The sequence below is a fragment of the Crinia signifera genome, chromosome 4, assembly GCF_055691185.1.
Source record: "Crinia signifera chromosome 4, ASM5569118v1, whole genome shotgun sequence".
NCBI lineage: Eukaryota > Metazoa > Chordata > Amphibia > Anura > Myobatrachidae > Crinia > Crinia signifera.
This window is the reverse complement of record NC_139220.1, coordinates 128760427-128788032: the sequence shown is the minus strand read 5'-3', so window position 1 is coordinate 128788032 and position 27606 is coordinate 128760427. Positions and strand designations below refer to the sequence as shown.

General features: G+C 42.1%; 1 protein-coding gene across 1 annotated transcript in view; it reads left to right on the top strand.

The window, feature by feature from the left end:
- Positions 1 to 26058, top strand: part of NTN4 (netrin 4) — a 139870-nt gene extending 113812 nt beyond the window's left edge. The window contains exons 6-10 of the mRNA XM_083182428.1: positions 4120 to 4333; positions 6624 to 6733; positions 15874 to 15942; positions 19910 to 20080; positions 25300 to 26058. Coding sequence (XP_083038554.1) covers positions 4120 to 4333; positions 6624 to 6733; positions 15874 to 15942; positions 19910 to 20080; positions 25300 to 25436 — 701 coding nt within the window. The 3' untranslated portion in view covers positions 25437 to 26058. The remainder of the gene's footprint in view (positions 1 to 4119; positions 4334 to 6623; positions 6734 to 15873; positions 15943 to 19909; positions 20081 to 25299) is intronic.
- The last annotated feature ends 1548 nt before the right edge of the window (positions 26059 to 27606 follow it).

Genomic DNA, 27606 nt, shown 5'->3' with positions numbered 1-27606 from the left:
GGGGCTCCCCTGATCCTGAGAGAGGCATCCTTGTTGAACTTAATGCAAACACCAGGTGTTGAACTTCTAAGATGCCACCTTCACATTTTTCACCACTTATACAGTGTCCACGTCGGCCTATGCCAACATGGCCACCAGAAAAACCACCAGAAAAACCCCTGAAAAATGTTTATAATTAATTTATGAGAGTAAATGACAATCAACCGATTGCTCCTATAACTCCAGAAAATGGGCAAAAATTGTAGTTTGGATAAATTGGTTAATCAAATGTATTTAACTGATGTCTTTGAATGTCCATTTCTGTCTGTTATCCAGTGTTTGGGAGCAAATGGTCATGGTCATTTTCTCCCATACACGACCAGGCTTTCCTTGCGATCAGAAAGATTGGAAGGATAATCTTATAGTGTGTATCCAACTCCTTTTGTAAATTAGGTCACAGTCATGATTTTAACTGTAAAAGCAGGGCCGGATTAAGGTCGGGGGGGGGGGGGGGGGGGGGGCTGGACAACAAACTTGTGGGGCCCCATCAATAAAAGTGAAATAATGGCAGTTATAAAATGTAAGCATAATTTATCAACAAGCATTGTGATTGTGCTCAATTCCTTAAGAAAGATGATATAGTATTTTTTTGAAAACCAAAATGGAAATCACACTTTACAAAATGTACCAATTATCTTACATAATACAAGTGCACTGTATAGTGTACACACACAGCACTGTGTGCAGCAGGTGAAACACTGGGCCTGATTCAAACCTCGCTAGGCTGCGTATATTCCAGGGTTGCCTACTTTTAAAGTTTAAAAGCACAGAGAGGAGACTGTCAGCAGCATTTTGGGGGGCGAGGCCTGATGTAGATGCGAATTGCCCCTAACCACAAAAAGCCGCGAATCACGAGAAATTATCGCTATCGTTGGGGAGATGAGGGGGGGGTGATTATCTGGTATCCCCACCTTTCCAGGGGGCCGGGAGGGGGACCCAATTTTCGGGAGACTCCCGGCCATTCCAGGAGGGTAGGAAACCCTGGTATATTCACTCCCTGGCGTGTAGGTACATGCCACCCCATCGAATGGCCGCTCCCCGCGCCGACTGAATCCCCACAATAGCATGTGAACAAATGTGTACGCTTACACATCGGCTTGCATGCGGATGCACGGAGGAAAATCATTCAATTAGTCGCTCACCATCCAAAGATTTTTCCTCCCTTTGTGGAGTAAAGAAAATCTATACTTACTTTTATCTTGGACGGAGATGGCCGAAATGGGGGCGGGCGTTAAAGTCTTTTAATATACCCCATATGATAGTAGACGTGATGTCATTGGTAAAGGTAATGCCAGAATATTTAATTAAAAGTAACTACTGCGATTTGGGCCGATTTCACCTGATTCTGACAGATTGGGCTGATAAATCGGGTGAAATCAGCCTAAATCAGATGTGTTTGACATCCGACCTGATATGCATTCCCGAGCACATCGGATAGGATCAAATGTGAAAGGACCGCATGCGATGTATCCCAGGCAGCTGAAGAGGGATCGAATGGCCATACATTGCTTCGAGACATCGCCTGTGGTGTATGGCCAGTTTAACAATTACATTTTACTCATGACACTTTTAATATGAGATTTATAAATTCATAAAATTCAAATTGACTGGAAAAAAATAATTGCAAAAGGCAGTAAATTAGTCAAATTTACCCCAATATATGAATATTATCCAATATTATTTGACGTGAAGATCCTGGACCAGCACTACAAACATACACACAAGTTATAATAACTACTGTATGTATGTAGCTTGTTACATTTTTTTGCAGACTTTATAATAAAAATGGGTACTCTTTACCTAGAAGGGCGCCCATCGCGGTGATCGCGGGCATCGCGGGCAGTACATTAACGGCCGCGACGCGATGCCCGCGATCACCGCGATTTCCCATAGGGTTCAATGTTAAATTTAGTGCTGACCGCGATTTTACATTCAATGCTTCAATGGCCGCGATTTGGCCATAGGAATCAATGTTAAATGGGCTACAGAGCCCAAATAGGCAAAATTAACCCTTAAATGTCCCCCCAAATTTTTAACGCCACCCCACGATCCACGCCAACCCGAAGCGTGGCGAGCGCAGCGAGCCCGCGAGGGGCGGCGGTACGCATCCTCCGACCTTTTCATGCCCTACTATCCACGTCGGCGTGGAGTTGAGAATAGAATAGTGTGGCGAGCGCAGCGAGCCACCGAGGCCCGAAGCGTGGCGAGCGCAGCGCGCCCCGCGAGGGGACGCGGATACCTTCACAGGTAAACGCGTCCCTTCGCGGACTTCACAGGTGTCCGCGTCGCCACGGACACCTGTGAAGCCCGCGAGGGGACGCGTATAACTGTGAAGGTATCCGCGTCCCCTCGCGGGGCGCGCTGCGCTCGACACGCTTCGGGCCTCGGTGGCTCGCTGCGCTCGCCACACTATTCTATTCTCAACTCCACGCCGACGTGGATAGTAGGGCATGAAAAGGTCGGAGGACGCGTACCGCCGCCCCTCGCGGGCTCGCTGCGCTCGCCACGCTTCGGGTTGGCGTGGATCGTGGGGTGGCGTTAAAAATTTGGGGGGACATTTAAGGGTTAATTGTGCCTATTTGGGCTCTGTAGCCCATTTAACATTGTTTCCTATGGGAAAATCGCGGCCATTGAGGCATTTTACAGTAAAATCGCGGTCAATCATCCTTTTTAACATTGTTCCCTATGGGAAAATCGCGGTCATCGCGGGCACCCGATTTTTATGTACCCGCGATTTACCCGCGATGCCCGCGATGACCGCGATTTTTAACCCCCGACGCCCGCGATTCCAATCGCGGGCGCCCTTCTAGGTAAAGAGTACCTAAAAATGTTGTGATAGAAGTAATAAAGTGGTGTGACAATATACACAATGAGTTTAGAAACGTTCATGCTTCTAGTACATTTTCAAAATCTTAAGAGACGCATGGGGTGAGATTTAATAGGATGAGAGTTTCAGAAAGTGAGAGATGTGGGAAGAAATCTCCAGTTTTTTTAAAGCGGCAATCATTTACACTGCAAAACCAGTTTGATATTGCAGTGTAAATGATTGCGCTTTAAAAAAAACTGGAGATTTCTTACCAAATCTCTCACTTTCTGAATCTCTCATCCTATTAAATCTCACCCATAATTTTTTGCATTGTTAGTTCCATATCTGTGGAATGTTTCTCCTGTAAGGAAAGCTTACCTGTAATATTATATTATTGCATTGTGTGCACTATATGATTCAGCGCTTAAAACTTCCCGCGTCGGGGTAAAGAATGTGCTTGCATGCATTTAAGCAATCGGTTTCTCACAGACAGGTAGGCAAAGTCAGAGTCATGTATTCTGCTGAGCTTATATCCTTCCAGCCAGCAGCCTCCAGCCAAATTCTCAGCGTTAGTGGGTGGTGTTTTCATCTTGTTATCAGTCACGTTTTTAATAGCTGCTGAAAGTGCTGCTGTTGCTTCACTTGTCTTTACTTTTGCCAGAATATACAACATTAAAAGCTAACAAAAAAGATAGCAGAGAAACATATAATGTATACCCAAACTCCATGGCATTCTGTCTTGAATGTGAACATTTACCTACCTACTGTATATTGCAATTTTTAAATAATGAAAAAACAGAGGTAATGCTTTTTTTGTGAGCTCAGATTACTTACGCTTAGCCTACTATTGTCCCTTTTCCACCCCAAAATTACCCAGGTTATTGCCGGGGCAACCCAGGTCAACGTTTACTGTAAAACGGTTTCTGAAAAATATCCTGGGTCCGCTTACCCAAGAAACGTACCCTGGTTGGCTGCGGCATATATGGATCTCATCAAACCAATATCCCTCTACCCTTATCCCCCATGTATGCAGCACCATACGTGGAAAAAGGATTGTTATCCGAAATACGTCAGGGGAGCTGTTTTGCTACCTGTAGATGACCACGCTGTTCCCAATTGGACTATATTGCACTATGGTACTCCACCCATAATTGAACGTTTGTGATAGTTTATGTATGTTGAACATTTTTTTATAGTTTATGTATTAGAAGTTTAGAATAAGTTATCAAGTTGTTGTAAAGTGAAACGCTTTCTCCCTTTTCTTTTGTTTTTAGCATGTTCCTGTCACCCAGTTGGATCAGCAAAGCTGACTTCTAGCACAGATACATTCTGTGACCCCCAGAATGGAGACTGCCCTTGTAAACCTGGTGTAGCAGGCCCTACTTGTGACCGTTGTATGGTTGGATACTGGGGGTTTGGAGAGTATGGTTGCCGGCCATGTGACTGCGCTGGAAACTGTGATCCTCTTACTGGAGACTGTATAACCAAGTGAGTTTTCCGAGCAATTACGTTGCTCGATGTCCCATTCAAAAATTGGTGCTATAGTCAGGAGTGTAGTCCCAATAGTGGAAACAGTGATTAGTGCCTCGTACCTCCAACACAGAAGCATGCAGACACTCCCCTCATTCACCAATGACACACCAGAAGCACCAATCCTTCATTCATCACCAACACCCCTGCAGCACTCAGACACTCCTGACCAGTGGCGGCTCTTAACCTCTGTGTAGAAGGGGGGCTGCTGCAATTCTGGCCCCTTTCACTGCTGCCACTGCTGAATCCCACCACCGATACCAGCTGATCCCCGCCGCAGCCGCCTTCTGCCGCTGCCAGTCCTGACCCCCGCAGTGATCACCTGACCAGTGCATGCGCAGTAGCTTCTTTGGTACTGCCCATGTACTGGCCCCCAGCCTCTATGGGCTACTTCGGTAGCAGTCCATAGAAGCACATTCATGGTCTAAGGTTCAGCGCATTCGCAGTGTTGACCTCAGTAGTGCACATGAGCAGAACCCATTTTTTATGGGCTACCTCCACAGTAACCCGTGGAGGAGGAACGCCTCCCAATAGGACTGCCTTGGGTGACTGGCAGGTCAGACTTCCAATAAGAAGCCACTGCCAGTCACAGTGAAGCCAGTGCAGTCTCATACACTGCATCTGGCTTCACAAAGTGGCTGATTTTACCTTGGGTGGCTGCATCCCTGCATCCCATAGGTAAAAACCGCCACTGCTCCTGACCATTAATTAAGACTTCTGCAACACACAAACCGGCCCCATGCAATACTAATACCTCATACACTATAATACTCAGACACCTCCCCCCATACACAACTACAGTATCCAGACACATCGCCCCAATACACTACAACACCCAGACACCTCCCCCCATACACTACAATACCCAGACACCTGTCCCCATAAACTAAAATATCCACATTACTCCCCCATACACTACAATTCCCAGATATCTCCCCCGATACACTACAATATCCAGACACCTCTCCCCATAAACTAAAATATACATATTACTCCCCCATACACTACAATATCCAGAAGCCTCCATCAAACAGTACAACACACAGACACACCCTCTCACAAACACTACAGCACCATGCCCCCTCGCTCTCAAACACACACAATGTCCAGACACCCCCTCAGCCATATACTTCAACATCTCCCCTCATAAACTATCACAAGTGCCCCTCCTTCATACACACCAACTCCCAGCCAACTCTCCTACTCTCCAACACTCAACCCCCCCCCCCCATACACTCCAACACCCAACCTTCCCCCATACACTATAACACTGAACCGCACATCTCATACACTACAACACAACTTCCTCATAATCTACACAATATCCAGACATCACAACCCCTTCACCTCCACTCTGCTGAACCTGGGGTCTTGGGACTGCAGCTTGCTGCTCTGTGAACTTTGCACACAAGGGTCCTACCTCCACTAGAGAGGGAGCTGGTCCCAAATCTCTCCATGTTTTCAAGAGGGTCGGGATGAGGAGGATGATCTAATAGCAGAGGTAAGCTCTGAGCTGGGCATACACTTCATCACGTGCATCCACCACATAGCCGCTGGCTGCATGGACTCTAACTCCAGAGAGCAAATCCTTGATCTTCAACTGTTGATACAAGCGGAACAATGAACCATTAAGGGCAGTTGCCCGGTTGCTTCTTCCTCCATTGTCTCCAGTAGTTCTGCCACTGACTAGAGCCCTGTTTCCATAGCAATGCTGAGAAAAACATACTTATGAGTCAAAAAAAGTTCAGCAGTTATAACAAATTGCTTGCATGGGATTTTTCCCTTAAGCAACTGTTCCCAGGATGAGTAGAACTTTCTGTTAAAACTTGTTCTTGGTTAGTTAAGAAAGCAAATACTATTTCATATAAAATAAAAGATAAAATAAGCCAAATCAGGATGAAAAGCATTATTCATTAATTCAAGTGCAAACCAGCATAAATGATCTGGTGATAGTAGATGAAGACATGTTGTGGTTTGGTCTGGATCCTAGGTTAATAGATGTAATTGAAATGTTTGTGCCTGTATTGATTTAACAAAGTTATGTTGAAGTAATTGAATGACAAAAGAAGCATACATGCAATGCAATTAAATGCGAAGGTATACAGTACTGTTGTAAATTATGTTTACATTAGATTATACTGTACAACTATTGTACATTATAAATAGATGTAAATATGAATTATAGCTGTTCATATGTAAATGATATGGATAGTTATTAATTATGTCACATTTTTCTCTCAATACGTAGCTTCGAAATAGACTGGCATCGTGAAATTCCTGAGCTGTCTATGTTTAATGAGAGTGGACAGACTCAGGAATGGGAAGATGAACAGGGATTTTCAGCCCTTCGTCACACAGGTGAGAGTTCTTTACTTTCTGAAAGTTACACAAAGTCTTATTGTACCTCTGGTTCCAGCCTGTTTCCATGTATGCTTATCTGATAAACATTGTACTGGCAAATATTTATTTCAGTGTTTATGAAAATTATAAACTTTTTTTTAACTAGTCAATTATGTATAGTTCAATTTTTTTGCTATATTATTGCTATTATTGTTAGCAAATTTTATTTAAAAGCAAGCATATTGAGATTCTAAAGTGGGTCTTGCATTCTAAGGGGGTATTCAATCTTATCCGTATTTTTTCGCTAGCCAAAATATTTGGACATACCTATTCAATGCGGCCATTTTCATCTGGCTTTTATCACAATTCAGCTTCGATTTTGTTTAAAGTCGAATCTGCATCTGCGGAAAATAGTCATGTGGATCGACAAATAATTTGCTGATCCACGTGTTTTTGAAACATGCCGATTTTGTCAACAGCCAATGCTGCTTTCACTATAGAAACCCATCGGATATGTGAACCTACAGTATAGCATAAATAGATTTGAGGTCGTGTCATTAAAACCTCTTATACTACACAATGGGCAGTATTCAATGAGGATAATTCGCCCTGTTTCACGGCGAATTTGTGCTATTTTCGCGTTGGAAGGTGATTTTTGGGGTCAGAAAGTGAATCACCCTATTCAACGTGCACTTCTCGCCATCTTTCTAAGTGATTTTTGCCGTGTTGCCGTGTAGCAAATTGCCATCTTTTCATGGTGAAGTGGAAAGTGAACTTTTAAAATAAAGTTGTTGTTGTTTTACATTTGGTGTAAAAAAATCAGGAATTTTATTCTGAGAAGGGGCATGCTATTTTTATTCATGTGCTTATAGCACATGAATATATATTTAATTAAAAAAATATATATTATTTTTACACATAGCAGCCAGCAGGGGGCCGGGAGCCGAGAGCCGCTCATTAGATATTCATATATTCACTGCACCCGATCATTACATATGCACGATCGGGTGCAGTGAATACCCGGTCCCCTCCCCTGCTAGCTCTCCTGGGGGGCAGCCTGTGCTGCCTGGCTCCCGGGGAGCCCACCTCCACCCCACATACGTTCTGGGGCAGGCAGGGAGACTTCCATCTCCCTGCCTGCCACCGTCCTCAGGCTCCCTGCAGTGTACGCCGCAGGGGTTCACATTCGCGGTTAGGGGCAGCGAGCCCCTGCCTCATTGAATACTGTGTCAGCGAGGCTGGCAGCGAGGGCTCCAGCCCTCCGGAACACGGCGAATGTGCAGCGAATCCTAAACAGGATTCGCTGCATATCGCGATTAGGGACATTGAATACTGCCCAATGTTGGATCCCTTTGTTTAAAGAAAACACTATGTGCATTCAAGTGAGAATTAATAAGTAAGTGTCACACTGTCACTATCTATACATGAGGTTTACCTATGCTCTGGGATACAGCAGGAGTTAAAGGATAAAGAAACCCTTACGGGCACTCGGGTCAGAAACTTAAAGTGTCTGCTCTGATTATGGGAGAGATACCAAACCACGGTGATAAAATGGAGAGTTATAAACCACCAACCAATGAGCTCCTACCGGTCATTTTTCAAACACAGCCTAGTACATCTGGCCCTATGTGGAGAAAATCCTTTATCCTAATATACCTACCAGAAGCTTAAAGAAACTGCTATGTGCATTTGTGACAGAAATTGAAAGTGGTGCTAAAGGGAGAAAAGGCTGATTTCAACATCTGTGGCATCACCACCCATATAAGATTGATCACAAGCAAGTGGTGATACAGCGCTGGTTCTTCCCAACTCCTTTCTTGCCTACAAAGATTATTATACCTGTTCAAACACTGCCAATTTGAGTTCACTCCTATGTTTTCAAACACCTCCTACATATTACTGCTCAATTAATTTGTTCCAAAAAGCTTCCTAGAGTAAATCGCATGGTAGTACAGAGACACACCTCAAGAGGGGGCCAGGGTGTTTAAAATTTTAACCCTTTGAGTGCCAAGTGAATTTAAACATAGAAACATAGAATTTGACGGCAGATAAGAACCACTTGGCCCATCTAGTCTGCCCCTTTTTTTTAAACATGTTACCTCAAACCATATTTGATCCTTATTTTTTTGTAAGGATATCAATATGCTTATCCCAAGCATGTTTAAATTGTACTACTGTATTTGCGTCTACCACCTCTGTTGGGAGGCTATTCCACTTATCTACTACTCTTTCTGTGAAAAAATTCTTCCTCACATTTCCCCTGAATCTTCCTTCCTCTAGTTTCAGTGCATATCCTCGTGTTCTGTTGCTCCTCTTCCTGTGAAGAATGTCTCCCACCTGTACCTTGTTAAAGCCCTTGATATATTTGAAAGTTTCTATCATGTCCCCCCTTTCCCTTCTCTGCTCTAAAGTATACATATTAAAATATTTTAGTCTTTCCTGGTACGTTTTGTGATGTAGGCCATGCACCATTTTAGTTGCTCTTCTTTGTACAGTCTCTAATGTATTTATATCCTTCTGGAGATATGGCCTCCAGAACTGAACACAATACTCTAGGTGAGGTCGTACCAATGACCTATACAGTGGCATTATTACTTCTTTCTTTCTACTGCTGATACCTCTCCCTATGCAACCAAGCATCTGACTTGCCTTCTTCATTGCTTTGTTACATTGCCTACCTGCTTTTAAGTCCCCTGAAATAGTGACACCTAGATCCCTCTCTTCCTCTGTAGTTTCCATTATAGTGCCATTTATCCTATATTGAGTCTTTGGATTTCTGAGACCCAAGTGCATGATTTTGCATTTTTTGGCATTAAACTGTAGTTGCCATTCTCTTGACCATTTCTCTAATCTGCCTAGATCCTCAATCATTTGTTTTACCCCTCCTGGTGTGTCTACCCTGTTGCATACCTTTGTGTTATCTGCAAAAAGGCACATTTTACCCTCAATTCCATTTGCAATATCACCAATAAAGATATTAAAAAGCACCGGTCCAAGTACAGATCCCTGGGGTACTCCACTTGTAACCTTTACCTCCTTTGACTGTACTCCGTTTACTACAACTCTCTGTTTTCTGTCCTGCAACCACGCTCTTATCCATTCAACTATCTTAGAATCCAATCCAAAGCTTTCAAGTTTATTTAACAGTCTGCGATGTGGGACAGTGTAAAAAGCTTTACTAAAGTCTAGATAAGCTACATCTACAGCCCCACCTTGATCTATTACTTCAGTCACCCAGTCAAAAAAGTCAATAAGATTTGTTAGACATGATCTTCCCCCAGTAAACCCATGCTGTTTTGGATCCTGTAAATTGCTGGTTTTGAGATATTCTACAACTCTTTGTTTTAAGAGTGTTTCCATCAATTTCCCTACTACTGATGTAAGGCTCACTGGTCGATAGTTGCTTACCTCTTCCTTGCTTCCACTTTTGTGCAGTGGGACTACATTCGCTGTTTTCCAGTCCTCTGGGATTACTCCAGTAGCTAGTGACTGGTTGAATAATTCTGTTATTGGTTTTACCAGCTCCCCTTTAAGCTCTTTTAGTATCCTTGGATGTATCCCATCTGGCCCCATTGATTTATCCACTTTCAGTTTTGAGAGTTCTGTGAGGACTTTCTCCTCTGTAAGGCCCTTATTCTGGTTGGTGCGGCCAGAGCCGCACACGGGGCTCCGGCCGCACAAACCAATCCCCGCCCACCCTACGGATCGCCACGGCCGTCCGTACACGGACGGCTGGCGATCCGCATAAAAATGGTGGAGGCTACGCCTCCACCATGGTGGGAGCTGCCCCCTGCATTCGATGGTCGTCGACCATCGAAGGCAGGTCCGCACGCCGCGGCAGCTCCCGCAAGCTGAGACCACACGGACAATCGTCCGTGTGGTAGCTTGTATGGGGGCTGAAAGCTGACATCCGGCGACGTCAGCTTTCCGCCCCCATGAGTTGCGTCATGGCCTCATTACCATGCATACGCCCCGCGTTTGCATGGGAACGCCCATGAAACGCGGGGCGTACACATAGGGAAATGAGGGCATGATGCCTCTCACGCCCCTATACGCCCCCTTTGCGGCGGACGAAATACGTCTGCGGCGAAGGGGGCTGCACATGCGCAGATTCACCTCTGCGCATGTGCAGAGTAAAAACATCGGCGGTACGGCCGCACGCGGGCCGTACCGATCCGATTAGAATAAGGGCCTAAATGTACTTGTCTCTCCCTCCGTTTTCTGACTATACTTGCAACTTAACTGTGGCCCCTTCCCCTCTCTTTCAGCAGTGAATACTGAGCAGAAATAATTATTAATATTATCTGCTATTACATTGTCCCCCTCAAGAAAACTTCCACTCTCTGTCTTCAGTCTAATTATTCCACTTTTTGTTTTTCTCCTTTCACTTATATACATAAAAAAAAATTTTCCCCACTTTACCCACTGACTGGGCCATTTTCTCTTCAGCCTGTGTTTTTGCACATCTGATTACCTTCTTAGCCTCCTTCTGTCCAACAAGATACACCTCTTTGTCCTCATTCTTCTGCGTCTGCTTAAATTTCTTAAAGGCCAACTTTTTTGCTTTCACAATACTTGCTACTTCTTTTGCAAACCACAATGGCTTTCTTTTTCTTGTGTTTTTCCTAACTCTTTTGACACAAAGTTCTGTTGCTTTTAGAATTGCACTTTTTAATTTCCCCACTTATCCTGCACTCCTTCCAAGTTCTTCCACTCTGCCAAAGAATCCCTTACAGAGTTTCCCATCTCTACAAAATCAGCCTTCCTAAAATCTAACACCTTTGTTTTTGTGTGCGATGAGTCAGTCTCTGTCTTTATTTTGAACCATACTGCTTGATGGTCACTGGATGATTGCTTGATGGTCACTGGATAATTTGGCAAAATAGGTGTGAAAATTGCCAAGCAAACATTTTTATTCATCATAATGACCTGTAATGTTTATCTTATATAGGAAAGGAAATCCTTTTTTACACAACATTTTTTTTATTTGAATTTATATAACAAATGTGAGTGACGCTAGCATTTTTTGTGGATATTTTGAACATCTCTCTTAGAGTTGTTGGCACTCAAATGGTTAAGTCCTATTACTTTGCTGCCAGATTAGCACAATGTATATTGTAATGGATCTATATCTGAGTGGGTGTGGATCTTTATAGAAACTAACGCTCTCATGTTGCGCTCCATATCTTCCTTAATATGGCTCCCTAGAGTGGCCCGACCTTGGGATGTTGTCCAGAACCCCATTATCTCTCACACCTTAGATGTTTGGGATATAACTATCTGCCATTATAATATTGGACCATATCCTAATCCTCTAATAACGCTGTTAAAACAATCCTGCTTTTAGGGCCCGATTCAGACCTGTATGCAGGGCTGCAGATTTGCAGCCCTGTCGATTATCAGAAAAGCATGCATGCGCATAGTAATCTGCACACATGCACACGCTGTCTCTATGAATGGATCTTGCAAAGTCTAGTCTTCGCTGTCCATGCACAGGGTGATGGACACCCTGTGGTTGTTTGGGAGTGATAAAGCAGTGTTTTCTGGGAGTGCCCAAGAAAGTGTTCCCCAGCTGTTGGGAGGGAGGGTTGCTGAAATCATCAGTGGCCTCCTTTTCCCACTTGCAGCACTGAGTAAGTCTGTTGGCGCATGCGAACAGAGGTGAAATCCATTAGATGGTCAGCGATTCCGAATGATTTTCCCCTCATGTACATGGCTGCAAATACTTTTGCAGGTGTGTAAATAGGCGGGGTTACACTTGGGTGTGGCAGCGTTTTCCAGTTTGCTAGGCGCTGAAAACTCACAGCTCAGGGATCAGGTCTGAATGGGGCCCTTAGCCTGGGGTGTCAATCAATTGCTTTTGAACCCTCATATTTCCAATATTTATAAATTTGCCATATACATTCCTTGATGATAATAAACGTAACCATAGGACTCTATCCGCGTTAAAAAACTTAGCCCACCAAAGGCCTTATCTCCACCATGTACACGGTACTTCTGCCTCACCCTTGACAGATAAAGATTCTCATGAAAGGGCTTGGGAGGCAGATTTGGGGGAAACCTTAGACAATAAAGATTGGTCTGATATCTATTATAATTTAGATTTTATACGAAAATACGTACATAATATTTAAAAGTGGCATTGCATTCTAACTCGACAACAAAATGCCCCCTGAAATGTCATCTTGGCATTGGCAATGTAATATAACTGATGGAACATTTCTGCATATATGCTGGAGTTGTTCACATTGCCTTCATATTGCCAGACTCCCTCTGCATTTAATTAATCAATGACCAGTTGAGTTGCCTTCTTTTCTCCTTTACCTCCTCCCCTCTTCACTTCTTTTCTCATCTTCCTTTTCTTGTTTCATTTACTCTCTTTTTCTACTTACCTATATGTTATCCCTTTTTCTATAAAATAAAAAATTAGATGAGACTATGATGAACATGCCTTTATTTTGTATGCCCTCAATAGTTATATTTTGTATATTTTTTTCCTAGTATATTTTTTTCCTAGTCTATTTACTTCTTTGTGACTGTTAACAAGTTTACTGGACCTCTACGAAGGTAATAATACCTCTCATCATAATAATAACATTGACTTTAAAAACAAAACACAGCATTCAAAGTAGCTCATAGACTCCAGTGCAACAATATGTCTACTATCACATTCAGCCCCTAGGTCAATCCTGCTGCTTGGACCTTTCTAAAATCTCCAGGACAAGTCCATATTCACGAATAGATAAATGCAGTATACCCCTCTCTGGCCTTCAGAACTACCACTTTACTTCTTTCAGTCTATTCTTAATTCTGCATTAATGCAGCCAGTATTTACCCTGCACAGAAACAAAATAACTCCTCCAAATCTAACTCTCTCTGCACATGTTAAATCTGCCCCACCTGCAGTGCATATGGTTTTGCCCATTTCCCAAACAAATTTGTACTGCGATCAGATCTGAATAAAGGCCTTATTTTGAATCTAATATATTCATTGGTTAACACATGTCGATAGACAGTGGTCTTTGTGTAAAACTCCTTATAAAAAATCACTAAGCAAAGTAGTAGTAACAACAAACCACTGGGAATTTGTAGACCAAAGTAGTATTACAAATATAAGTACCCGATCCCTTAGCTCTGGCTGCGCAGCCATATGTGGACTCGTAATGCCCTATACTCTGTTCTCCAGGTGTCTCGCTGGTCTGTGGTCACTGCGTCTCTCACCAATGACGTATCCTAATCGATGTTACTAAACAAAAAAAAACATGTAATATATATTTTTTTCAATGTTAGTAAATGTGTGTCTTAGCGCATGAATGCAACATTGATTTAGATTGATTTTATCCCTTATCCCTTGATGTAAGGGGCCATTGGGGGTTGACATGACAAGAAGCTCTATGCTCAGTCAAGTAACAATGGAGTACAACAATTCTGCAATGGAGATACTGTTTTTATAGAAGATTTAAACTGCACGGAGTACTGGAGTGGAACAAATAGAGACAAGTACCTTCATACAATGTAGCACATTCATTACCTAACCAGGCATGAAATGTATCATAGCAAACAAGTATTGCGGTGTTCATAATCCATTTTATAATTTCGTTTTCTATTAGAATTAATTAATGTCAATAAAACTGAATTTACTGTGGTTTGTTTTTGTTGGACTCCATACACATTCCATTTTTTTTTATTATTGGATAAACTGAAAACTGCTCAGATTTTACTGCTTCCTTTCTTTGGAATGTCAACAAAGGGAGTGCTGCTGATCTGCATTTTATGGAACACCTGTGTTAAAGTTCCAGCAACTATTAACCCTTTGTAGCCACTGATGCATGAATATTTAGCATTTACTGTATGTGCACAGTACAAATCACTGCCATGCAGAGTCCTTCTTGCACTTTACTTGCCTAATATTCCAAAGTTCCAGGTCACTTCCAACCCTAAATAGACTGATGAATTGCTACACATGCTGTACCACTTGCAGGCAAAACACTTCTCAATCACCATGGTGAGTGACTATACCTGTGGTTCTCAACCTCGGTCCTCAAGGACCCCCAACAGTGCACATTTTTCAGGTGACATGTGGAGCTAATTATTTCACCTGTGATTCTGTGCGGAGACATGGAAAACATGCACTGTTGGGGAACCTTGAGGACCGAGGTTGAGAACCACTGGACTATACCACCAATCCTCTTGTAAGATGGTACAATGGGGCCCTGCAATCAGTTAACCCCCTCCCTGCCTAAGGTATAACCCGCTCCCTTTACACGGCTGCAAATGGTATCATTAATCTTCGCTGTATTTATTTATTTATATATATATACACACACATGGAGGCACCAAGCAAATTATAAATTTGTGCCGAACTTCACATACATAAAAAGGGACAGTATGCGGTGAAGGTATGCACCACAAAAGGGGTGTGGTCTCATGAGGAAGGGGCGTGACCACACAACAGTACCCAATTTAAATTACACTACACAAGAGCACAATCTTTTTCACATTACACTGCAGGAAGTGTCATGATGTGTATTGTACCAAATAGTAGTATAACCTATTCACATTACAACACACAGTTATGCCCCTTATACACATAATGCCCCTAATAGTAGTGCCACACATAACGCCCACAGTAGTGGTGCCACAAATAATTCAGACAGTAGTAGTGTCCGCATGAGGGGAGAGTGTGGGGAGTACGGTACTTACACGTGAGATCAGCGAGAGACTAAAGAGCCACGGCTGCTACTAGAGCAGTATTAATGCTTCTAGGGACCAATGACACTTCAGAAAGGTGCTGGCCTATTTAAGGAGGCAGTGATGTGATGTAGAAAGGAAAAGGCTACACTCCTCAGACTTTTAAATAAATGCAATAAGAAAGACCACAGAGGGAGAGATGTCATTGACCATTGGGACACGCAGTGCGGCCATGAACACACGCTGAAAGGGGGGACTTGAACATAGGAGTTCTGGAGAGTGCAGTGGCTGCAGTGCCAGCACTTATACAGTGACTGGAGTCTGGTGCAGCATTTTCTTAATAATATAAATATTGTAGAGCACCCAGCACCTGCCAATGAGGAGGTGACAACCAGTTTGCCGCCCCCCCCCCCCCCCCCCCCCCCCCCTGTGATATTAATATAAAGATTTTTTTCAATTTTTTTTAGGTAAATGTGAGTGCAAGGAACAAGTATTAGGAAGTCCAAAAGTGTTCTGCAGCATGAAATATTCCTATGGTAAGTCATATACAAGTCATATTCTGATGATAGTGTGCTGTGTGCATGCCACTGACTAACCTGTGATTAGTGATGGCCATCGACCATTGATGCTTCATAATCATCGATGGTTTAAGGCCGATGTAGAATAGTTTTGCCATTGATGGGGAGAACCATATGGTTCCCCTCCATCGATGCCATAACATTATTTTTTTCCCCAAGGTGCCCGGACATGGAGCATAGCCCCACCCGAAACCCATGACCTGCTCCCAGGTTATGACTGGCGCATGGGCCAGTCAGTCAAAGAAAATGCGTGAACATTTATAGGGAAAAATATTGGGTAGTTATTTTAGATATAGTGTCTAGGTCTACAACCAAAAGGTCGACAACTGATGGTTGACAGTGTCAAAAGGTCAACAGGGTCAAAAGGTTGACAGTCCTAAGGTCAACATAGTGAAAAGTTCAACAGTCAAAAGGTCAGCATGGTTGAAAGGTTGACATTGAAAAGGTTGACATTGTTAAACGTTCGACATGAAAAAGGTCACAATGGTCGACATAAGTTTGCCATGTTTTTTGGTCGACAAATGTCAACTTGAAATTTCTTTCTTTTTTTGGCATCTATGTCGACATAGGTCGGCATGGACACCATATAACTGTACCGCATCACCTCACGTGGGTCGCTGGGCTCTCCATCCATACTATTATAATCTAACTCTATGCTCATGTGGATGTAATGTATAAACAAGTTTTTTTTTTTTAAATCATGAAAAACTCGTTTACAGTACCTAAATAAAAACTTTGTCGACATTTTGACCACGTCAATATTTTGTTTGTTGACCCATTGACCATGTAGTTGTCGACCTTTTGATTGTGTACCTAGACACTGTAGATCTAAAGCCTACCATGCTACCATTTATGACCTATTGAATCGGTGATCACAGCGATGACCATCCCTACCTGTGATCAGTGTGCTGGGAGATCAGAATGCCACTGACTGTCCCCTGGTGATAGTGTGCTGGGAGATCAGTATGCTACTGGAACAGTCTTGAGTGGCATGAGTATTTGAATACAGTTTGACTTTTTGCATATGTCTGTCCTATGCTATGCATAGTCAGAGGCAATTCGAACAGATTTCTAATTCCGGGATAGAGAATACTGGAATACTGACCAGAGGCCATAACATCGGCGCCGGAATCCTGACATAAGTGGAGATGCCAACAACGGAATCTCGACAGCTGGAATCCCAATGATATGTATTCCGGGAGTTGTAACATTAGGTCGGGGAGGGGGGGTTAGGGTTAAACACTAGGGGAGTTAGGATTAGACACTAAATAGGTGGTATGGGTTAGTCACTACTCTGGGAGGCTTTGGTTACGGTAGAGGAGAGCGTTAGGGATAGACGCTAATAGGGAGGGTTAAGATTAGGTGGGGGGGTAGAGTTAGGCTGCAGGTAGGGAGGGGTAGGGAGGGGAGAGGGTAAGGATACTCACCCAGCCCTTGTCAGGATTCTGTTCAGTGGGAAGCGGCTGTCGCCCTTCTCCATACTGAATCATGCACAATAACTGGAAGGAGTCATCAGAATCACAAATAGATCAAGAAGGAAAGTACTTTATTAAATCTAAAAATACATCTTTATACCTGTACAGCTTTGTCATCTACAGAGACATGTGGAGCTTATTGTAGCCCAGGACACTATATAAGTCCGGTGACCTGTGTCCAATATGTGGCCTGCGATTATTGAGAAAAGCACAGAATTGTGCCCCCATGTCCCGGAGAGTGAGACATGATTATTATGATAGATTCCTTCCAGTGTGAAATTTATTTCAGATGTATACGAAAACTAATATCATTCACCCCACCAGAAGAATTTGTACACTGTAATGTAATTGTTAGTGTAAATAGGCGAGTACTGTAGCTCTATATTGTCTGAGTATTAAATGGACATTTCATGGCTGTAAGGCTTGGCTATAATAAATTGCAGCTTTGTAAACACACACCATAATCATTGTGACTTTACAACTCATATATCAAACTTACCAGGATCATGTTGTCTTGCAGGTCTTTTAGAGATACACAGCTATTTCTGCTCATTTATAAACCAACTTAGTGTTGCGTGTAATGGCTCATTAGAAGTGCATAGAATATAAATGACATTACAAACAGTATTGTTGCTAGGATCCATGGTCATTGACCTTTGTGTAGTCTGAAGACTTCACACTGATGCCCTTGAAGAACGCAGTTTTGATTTTAGAAGCATACATCTTACATAATGATATGTCACCAAGACTTGGAAAATAACACGTTAAATGTTCATCTAAAAATAATTATCATTAATAGCAGAAATTTTCAGTCTTAGAACGAAAACCTGTTAGTAACAGGGCGAGTCACACAATACTTATATTTCCAATAGCAAATACATGTGTTTACAGTATGCTATAAAACTGTGCATGCATAAAAACTCCCTCTACATTTGTTAAAGCTGTCCGCACTTGTTTCCTTTCTGGGAGTGGATCAGGATCAGGAGATAAGTTACACCCAACATAGACAGGGCGTCCTGCATAGGAAAGTTCAAGGGGTCTCTTTTTGGAGAACAATTCTGATGATGTATTGCTCTGGCTTCCTGAGCATGCAAGTGATGATATTTTATCTTCCTTAAAGATAAGGAGTGGAAGCAAAACAAAACAAATGTATAAATCTTGTGGTAACACACAGGTCCTTCACCCTGTCAGCACTCTCTCTATGGGTGCTTCATTAGGACAAAATGGGGGAAATTTACTAAGATGGGAATTAGACTTCACATGTGACTATGGTCAACCTATGAAGATAGTACACAGGATCTGATTGGTTGCCCATATCAACATCACATGTGAAGTCTAATTCCCATCTTTGTAAATTTCCCCCAGTGTATCACCTGACAAGGCTGGGGAGCCTCTAAAGTAGTGGTTCCCAACCTCGGTCCTGAGAACCCCCCAACAGTTCACGTTTTCCAGGTCTCCACACAGATTCACAAGTGGTGTAATTAGCCCCACCTGTGGATCTTTTAAAATGTGTCAGTGAATAATGACTGCACCTGCAGGGTGACCTGGAAAACAGGCACCGTTGGGGAGTCCTGAGGACCGAGGTTGAGAACCACTTCTCTAAGGAAAGTGAAAAGACAAACTTACAGTACATGTTGGGATAGGCTTAGGAATATCCTTATGAAGAACCAGGGATCAAATAGTTTTAAAGTTAACAAAAGGATAAAAGGAAAAATGGCAGAGTAGATGGGATAAAAGTTTCTTATCTGCTATTAAATTCTCTGTTTTTAAGTAACGTTCTTGCCTGTCCTGCCGGCATCGGGAGCTGGAAGGTGGCCCTCCCGGCTCCTTGGAAAATCTCCTGCATCTCCCCAGACACCCCACACTTTCCTTTGGATGCCCATCTACAGGTCACAGTTGGGTGGACCAAGGAGCACCCCGTGACATGATTTGTGCTTATTGGGAAATTAGGCAGTGACGCAGCTGCCGGGGGTGGATGAATGGATGTTTTGAATAAACATCCATTCACAGCCATGCGGAGAACTTGCCAAGGGGGGGGGGGGGGTGGCGGGCAGCTGTTTAATCCATACGCAACACTGCTAAATTCGCAGCATTGCGTGTGGACCAGAATAAGGTCCAATGTTTGCAATACTGAATAATACTGTGTTATGCTGCACTCTGCAGCAGATTTTTAGTGGAATTATATGGCAGATTGGGCTTCTGGGATGGGGCAGTTACTGTAAATAACTGCTCTTCTATCTTATATTAGTTTATCTTTTTTGCATGCACAAGATGAGGGTATAAAGTAACACATATTTTATGTTAAAAAAAGTGAATATCCTGTAACTATAAAATGTGTATACTTCATCAGTATATTTACTACTAGGAACCACATAAAAGGTGTGCCTGGTGTTACGTGCCTCCCAATTTATCTTCTTCTTTCATTTTGTTTTTTTTTTCTCTTTGGACAGTGCTAAAAATCAAGATACTGTCAGCGCATGACCGGGGCTCTCATGCTGAGGTTAATGTGAAGATTAAAAAGGTTTTGAAAATGACAAAGTTGAAGATCCTGCGTGGGAAGAGAACTCTGTACCCTGAATCGTGGACTAAATGGGGCTGTACCTGTCCTATCCTAAACCCTGGTATACTGTCTATGCCACACCTGTCTACTCTTAGTTCAGTCCTTGAAAATGACCATAGCTGATTTAATGATTAACTTTTCTTGTTATCATTAAAGGTAAATGTAGACATACACTACTGTGACTTCTTGCAGAGTGTATGGCCAGCCAATTCCCCTTAAGCCACCCAGGACCTTACCGGGCAGCAGCATTCACTGCTGCCTGGAGGGGGTCGAAGACGGAGGTCAGCTGTACAAGCAGGTTCAACCTCTGACTCTGATGAGCACGGGACCGCCCATTGGATCGGATGTCAAACACATCTGATTTGGCATGTATGAAAAAAAGAGAGAAAAGTGGAGACTATGTGGGTGCACACAGCAGATAATTATATTAGGCGTCCAACTGATATGACTCACTTAAAATTTAACTTTTATTACTATTAATTTAAAAAAGGAGATGTGCTAATTACATCTTCTCATTAGAATGATAGTGTGTGAATAAAGATAAGAAAAAGTGGTTTAAAAATATCGTGATATAGATGTTCTGTTTTGAATGAGGTTGACTAGCTCTTGATATTTCTTCGTGTGAAATGTATCAATTAGTCACACTATATCCCCTTAATTCTGGGGGACTGTCTCGCTGTGAATTTTATTTTTAATATTAAATGGCGCTGTTAGTACGTCTCAATGCGTTGGAGTTTGCTAAGGGCACACCAAAAAATTGTGTTGAGGGCACACTTCACTTTTTGGTTCATAGACTGTATGTGAGTATTAGACCATACAGATAGTGATATTTATTGAACTGGTTCACTTATTGGACTTGTGGTTAGGTCTCTCGGTTCTATGCACTGCTTAGTCATGGACTGGTGGTACATTTCATTCCTAGGCTCATATACTGTTAATAGATTTTATACAGTGCAGATAATAGTTTTTAATGAAATAATCTGCTTCTTGAGCATGCGGTTGGATGTGATACACACAACATCCAATCTAGAGATATAAATTCCTGCGGATTTACTCTGTCAGTTCCACAGTTCCACACTTTCACAGTTATTCATGTCAGACATAAGTAATATTCTTATGTTTTATGTGGTCCTCATAACATATACAATTTTGATATACAGTATTACTTCGTGTTATTGTAGCAACTGCTACTTTCCTGTATGTTTGTTGGTGTGCCTCTAATAAGCGATCTCTAGTGATAATGCGCTATCACAGACTTATGTGCCTTATTTCGAGCAAACAATAAATGATATTCCGCTGTTCCGATATTTTCAGTTAGCAACCACTGATTCCCCTAAATGGGGGTACACTGTTACAGGTTATATATATTTCCTGTGACCATTAACGTATAATGCTGTGCCGTTTTTTATACTGTTTTTGCATTAGTGGTTACTACTGTGATTCCCCATGCCTATGATCTCCTAGGTCAATGGGGATACATTGTTGCGGTTAGGTATTGAATTTTGTAGCAAGCCTTAATCACTTTTATGCTGCCCGTGTGTTCTCAGCGTTTAGCTGTAATAGCCACTTGTTATATATCTGACAAATAGCGGTCACTAGCTCCCTGGACTAGGGGTACACTCTTTTATATTATGCAGTTATATTATAGCATTAGGCAAACCTCAATCTGTATCGGCGCGTGTGTGTGCACACCCGCTGCCTGCTTCTGCCGGCACTGGTGCTGCGGTGTCTTTAATCAAAGTTATACTGCCCGTGTATTTTCAGTGTTATACACCATACAGTTATGTTCAATTTGTATCGGCGCCGTATATGGCCACCGTTCGGTATGTGTATAAACACACACGCTGCCCGCTTCTGCTCGCCCTAGTGCTGCGGTGCCTATTAACCACTGTTATGCTGCCCGTGTGCTTTTCAATGTTTATTATTGTGGCCGTTTGTCATATATTCAACAATTAGCGGTCGCTGGCTCCCTGCGCTGGGGATACACTTTTTAGCAGTATGTAATTATTTTTTAATGCTCAGGCAAACATTAGTCTGTATTAGCGTTATGTACAGCCGCCATTCAGCATGTGTGTAGAGGCACACGCTGCCCGCTTTTACCGACGCTGGTGCCGCGGTGTCAGTGTGCGTGTCTCTATCACACTTGCTTAAGCTCACAGTATTTCAAGGTAGTCAATACATTTTAACATTCATTGGGTACATTCCTCAATTTTTATTTAGAACTAATCTATATCACGCGCCTGATATAGATTAGTTCTAAATAAAAATTGAGGAATGTACCCAATGAATGTTAAAATGTATTGACTACCTTGAAATACTGTGAGCTTAAGCAAGTGTGATAGAGACACGCACACTGACACCGCGGCACCAGCGTCGGTAAAAGCGGGCAGCGTGTGCCTCTACACACATGCTGAATGGCGGCTGTACATAACGCTAATACAGACTAATGTTTGCCTGAGCATTAAAAAATAATTACATACTGCTAAAAAGTGTATCCCCAGCGCAGGGAGCCAGCGACCGCTAATTGTTGAATATATGACAAACGGCCACAATAATAAACATTGAAAAGCACACGGGCAGCATAACAGTGGTTAATAGGCACCGCAGCACTAGGGCGAGCAGAAGCGGGCAGCGTGTGTGTTTATACACATACCGAACGGTGGCCATATACGGCGCCGATACAAATTGAACATAACTGTATGGTGTATAACACTGAAAATACACGGGCAGTATAACTTTGATTAAAGACACCGCAGCACCAGTGCCGGCAGAAGCAGGCAGCGGGTGTGCACACACACGCGCCGATACAGATTGAGGTTTGCCTAATGCTATAATATAACTGCATAATATAAAAGAGTGTACCCCTAGTCCAGGGAGCTAGTGACCGCTATTTGTCAGATATATAACAAGTGGCTATTACAGCTAAACGCTGAGAACACACGGGCAGCATAAAAGTGATTAAGGCTTGCTACAAAATTCAATACCTAACCGCAACAATGTATCCCCATTGACCTAGGAGATCATAGGCATGGGGAATCACAGTAGTAACCACTAATGCAAAAACAGTATAAAAAACGGCACAGCATTATACGTTAATGGTCACAGGAAATATATATAACCTGTAACAGTGTACCCCCATTTAGGGGAATCAGTGGTTGCTAACTGAAAATATCGGAACAGCGGAATATCATTTATTGTTTGCTCGAAATAAGGCACATAAGTCTGTGATAGCGCATTATCACTAGAGATCGCTTATTAGAGGCACACCAACAAACATACAGGAAAGTAGCAGTTGCTACAATAACACGAAGTAATACTGTATATCAAAATTGTATATGTTATGAGGACCACATAAAACATAAGAATATTACTTATGTCTGACATGAATAACTGTGAAAGTGTGGAACTGTGGAACTGACAGAGTAAATCCGCAGGAATTTATATCTCTAGATTGGATGTTGTGTGTATCACATCCAACCGCATGCTCAAGAAGCAGATTATTTCATTAAAAACTATTATCTGCACTGTATAAAATCTATTAACAGTATATGAGCCTAGGAATGAAATGTACCACCAGTCCATGACTAAGCAGTGCATAGAACCGAGAGACCTAACCACAAGTCCAATAAGTGAACCAGTTCAATAAATATCACTATCTGTATGGTCTAATACTCACATACAGTCTATGAACCAAAAAGTGAAGTGTGCCCTCAACACAATTTTTTGGTGTGCCCTTAGCAAACTCCAACGCATTGAGACGTACTAACAGCGCCATTTAATATTAAAAATAAAATTCACAGCGAGACAGTCCCCCAGAATTAAGGGGATATAGTGTGACTAATTGATACATTTCACACGAAGAAATATCAAGAGCTAGTCAACCTCATTCAAAACAGAACATCTATATCACGATATTTTTAAACCACTTTTTCTTATCTTTATTCACACACTATCATTCTAATGAGAAGATGTAATTAGCACATCTCCTTTTTTAAATTAATAGTAATAAAAGTTAAATTTTAAGTGAGTCATATCAGTTGGACGCCTAATATAATTATCTGCTGTGTGCACCCACATAGTCTCCACTTTTCTCTCTTTTTTTCATACATGCTATCTAACGATAGGAGACGGGTAGCACCACCCCCATTTTGAAATAGCGATCTAAAAACATCTCTATCTAAAAATATATTAATATAGAGAGGAAGCAGATATAAAATTTATTATTATTGGGCGTACAAAAGGAATTCAGTGCGGAACAAATTCCACCTCCCCTTTTCCCCATTTCTTATGAACATCTGATTTGGCCCCTTTTCACCCGATTTCTCTGCCTGATCCATCGGAATCGGATGAAAGGCGTCCAAATCGGACAAGTTTATGGCCAGCTTAAGGGTAGACCTATAAATTAAAGACCAAAACAAAAGGTCTAATGGGTACAGTATATTTAATAAACACCTATTCTCAGCTTTCACAGCTGGATTTAAATGGTCAATAGTAATACATGGAAACTCAGATTTGTTTTGCGTGTAATAATATTGCGCTTCTAAATGCAGCTGCAGAGAATCGATGACTTTGGGAAACTAATGTTTAGTAAATATATAATTTGTATCAATTTAGTGGTCATTGTAATTGCAGTAACTTGTATAAGCCAAGTATCTGTATAAAGACAGCTCTAATTTTTATGGTGCGGTTTTTCTAGGGGAAAAAATAATGACAAAGTCCATATTTTCTCAATATTGAATGGTTCACAGTACTGCATCTCTCATACCTCCCAGCTGTCCCAGTGTAGGTGTGATAGTCCTGGTGTGAGGGGACTGGCCAACCTTTTCCAGTCTGCATGTTTGCCTTGACTGCCTGGAAGGTGCAAGGTGTGTATCCCCTCATATGGCTAGCCGATACCACGTATACTGTACCTGCCCTGAGTAGCCGGCAGGCTAGGGTTGGAAGGTGTGACTACTCATGCCATTGCATATCTCATCATTTCTATGCTCTATATTGATTTAATTGAAGGGGATGATACCTAATTAGGAGGTAAGCAAGGTTTGTGTGTCCTATTAAATTAATACAGCAAGATACCTAAATTCTAACTGCCCAGTTGCCTTTAGTCTAGAACTTATTATGAACAGTATTGGCAAATGTAATTTATCTGAACCCGCTTTACCAGCATGCCCCAGAGTACCATAATTACCAGAAACTACTTGAAATGTCTCAGAAATATTGGACTAAAACTGTAATGTCAATGAAAAATGATGTTAGGTGGTGACGCTGTTCTGATTTTCTCAGGGCTAGAATACCTTGTGGCTGGCTATGAAGATGTACGTTCTGGTTGTCTCATTGTCAACATGAAAAGCTTCGTCCTACCCTGGAAACCTGCCGTAGGCAAAAAAGTAATGGACATTTTAAAGAATGACTGCCTATGAAAATAAAGAAGACAGCGTATTGGAAACCGAGAAAATAAAGACTCTTTCTTTTATTTCATTGTTTAAATACTAATGAACAAGATGAAGTGTGCAGAATACGCATGAAGAAAACTGCACAGTGACTTCATGCTGTTATTCTTCTCACGAGTGCATTGCAGGACTTGTACACTTGTGTTACAGCCGGATGTGACGCCTCTGCTCTGCAACCTTAGTTACAGCTGGCATGTGATGTGATCATGGCCATATCACACTTGGAAGTGAGCGTCTAACAAAGGATACGCAGAAGTATCTACGATTAAGCAAACCGTTTATTTTATTGAAGGTACAAAAGATAAAAGGAAAACAGACTTTTTATATTCGGGATTGTTGGAAACAGCCTCCTTGTAAACATGTTTTAAGAAGCACTTTACTATTTGTTAATACATTTGCTTTTTGTGTATTTGTTAAAAAAAAAAAAAAAGAAAGGACAACGGTGTTTTGAAAGCTATAGAATGGAAACCACACTATAGACACCTTAAAGTCATTTGTTTTCTGCTTTTTTATATTATTCTTGACATCAAAGATTTATTTATGTTGTAAAGTCTTTTCATGATACCGAAGATAAAAAAAGAAAAACATCAAACCATAGCGCCATTTCCATTTGCTGTTTTATTGGCATTCTAATGTAGTGTCCGCTACTTGTATCCTTTGCTCATGAAGTTGGAAGTGCACAAGGTATAGGGCCATTAGGTTGACATTATTAAGGTCCATATGACCACTGAAGGTTGACAGGGCTTAGGATCGACACATGAAAAAGGTTGACAGGGCCCAACAGTAGACACGGACATTAGGTCGACAAAGGGAAGGTCGACATGAGGTTTCACACTTTTTTTGAGCCGACATGTGTCGACAGGCGGTATTTCATGCCCTACCATCCAGTAGGGCATGGAGTGAGAGTATAATAGTCTGAGCCTGAAGCATAGTGAGTGCAGCACATTCGGGACAAAAAAAGTGAAAAACTCATGTTGGCGAGCCAGCCCAGACTGACTTAGATTTGCAAGCACTGTAGAAATCATTCAATAGTCAGCGACCATCAAATGATTTTGGGCCTGTACGCTACCCTGCGAACGGATGTTTATGCAAATCATCCATTCGCAGTGCGATGGGGATATTTGGTAGGTGGCGGGGGCGGGCATTGACACTCACGGTGGCCGGTGTTACATGGCTCGCTAAGCAGCGAAATACCAACCAGAATCAGGCCCATAATGTTGGACACATAGCTTAAGCTGCACTTCTTATCAGTAAAAACAAAACACTGGTGATCACCATATATATATATATAACATGCAGTATAGTATACATCTAGTCAGACGACGCCGGGGGGCCATACACATGGAGCGATCCATGCTTCACTCTTAAGCGATCTAGTGAGATCTCTTAGAAATGGGGCTTTCATCGCCCCGTGTGTGTATGGTCCATTAGTGCGATTATAAAGTACTATTCTTCTCTTTATGGATGCACAACTACTGCTGTCATATTATTCAGGTATATAGAAATTGAAGTTATCCACTATTCTATTTCAGAATCAAGGTTAGGATTTTTATTTTATATACAGTATTGCTTGATGTCAACAACTCATTCTATAGTAGATTGCATGCAATAACTCCAGTATCAAGTGGTGGAAATGGAACAGTATGAGGCGATATAGTATACTCCAGTGGGTTTATAGGCTCGACAGTTATTATCCCAGAAGTGTCTAGGTCAATGATGAAGAACCTTGGCACTCCAGCTGTGGTTCAACAACAGTAAGTTGTAGAACCCGAGTGCCAAGGTTCTTCATCACTGGTTTAGGTCAACTTCAAAAGTTTGACTTGCACAACATGGAAAAAATGTCAACATAAGCAAAAGGTCACCATGAAAATGATTCACGTATAAAATTGTTGACATGAGGTTTCTAGGTTTTTGGGATGGCACATGGAGCCCAAATTAGTGTACCGCATCCCTTTGCGTGGCTCACTTTGCCCACCATGCTTCAGACAAGGTGCCTTGCTCCCATACCACCGCACTTGGCACACTTTACTGTACCCAATCATAGTCCACGTGGATGGTAAAGTATGATAAAAGTTTAAAAAATTAAAGGAAATATGAAAAAATGCATGTAAACCATATGCTTTGTGGACTATTATCATGA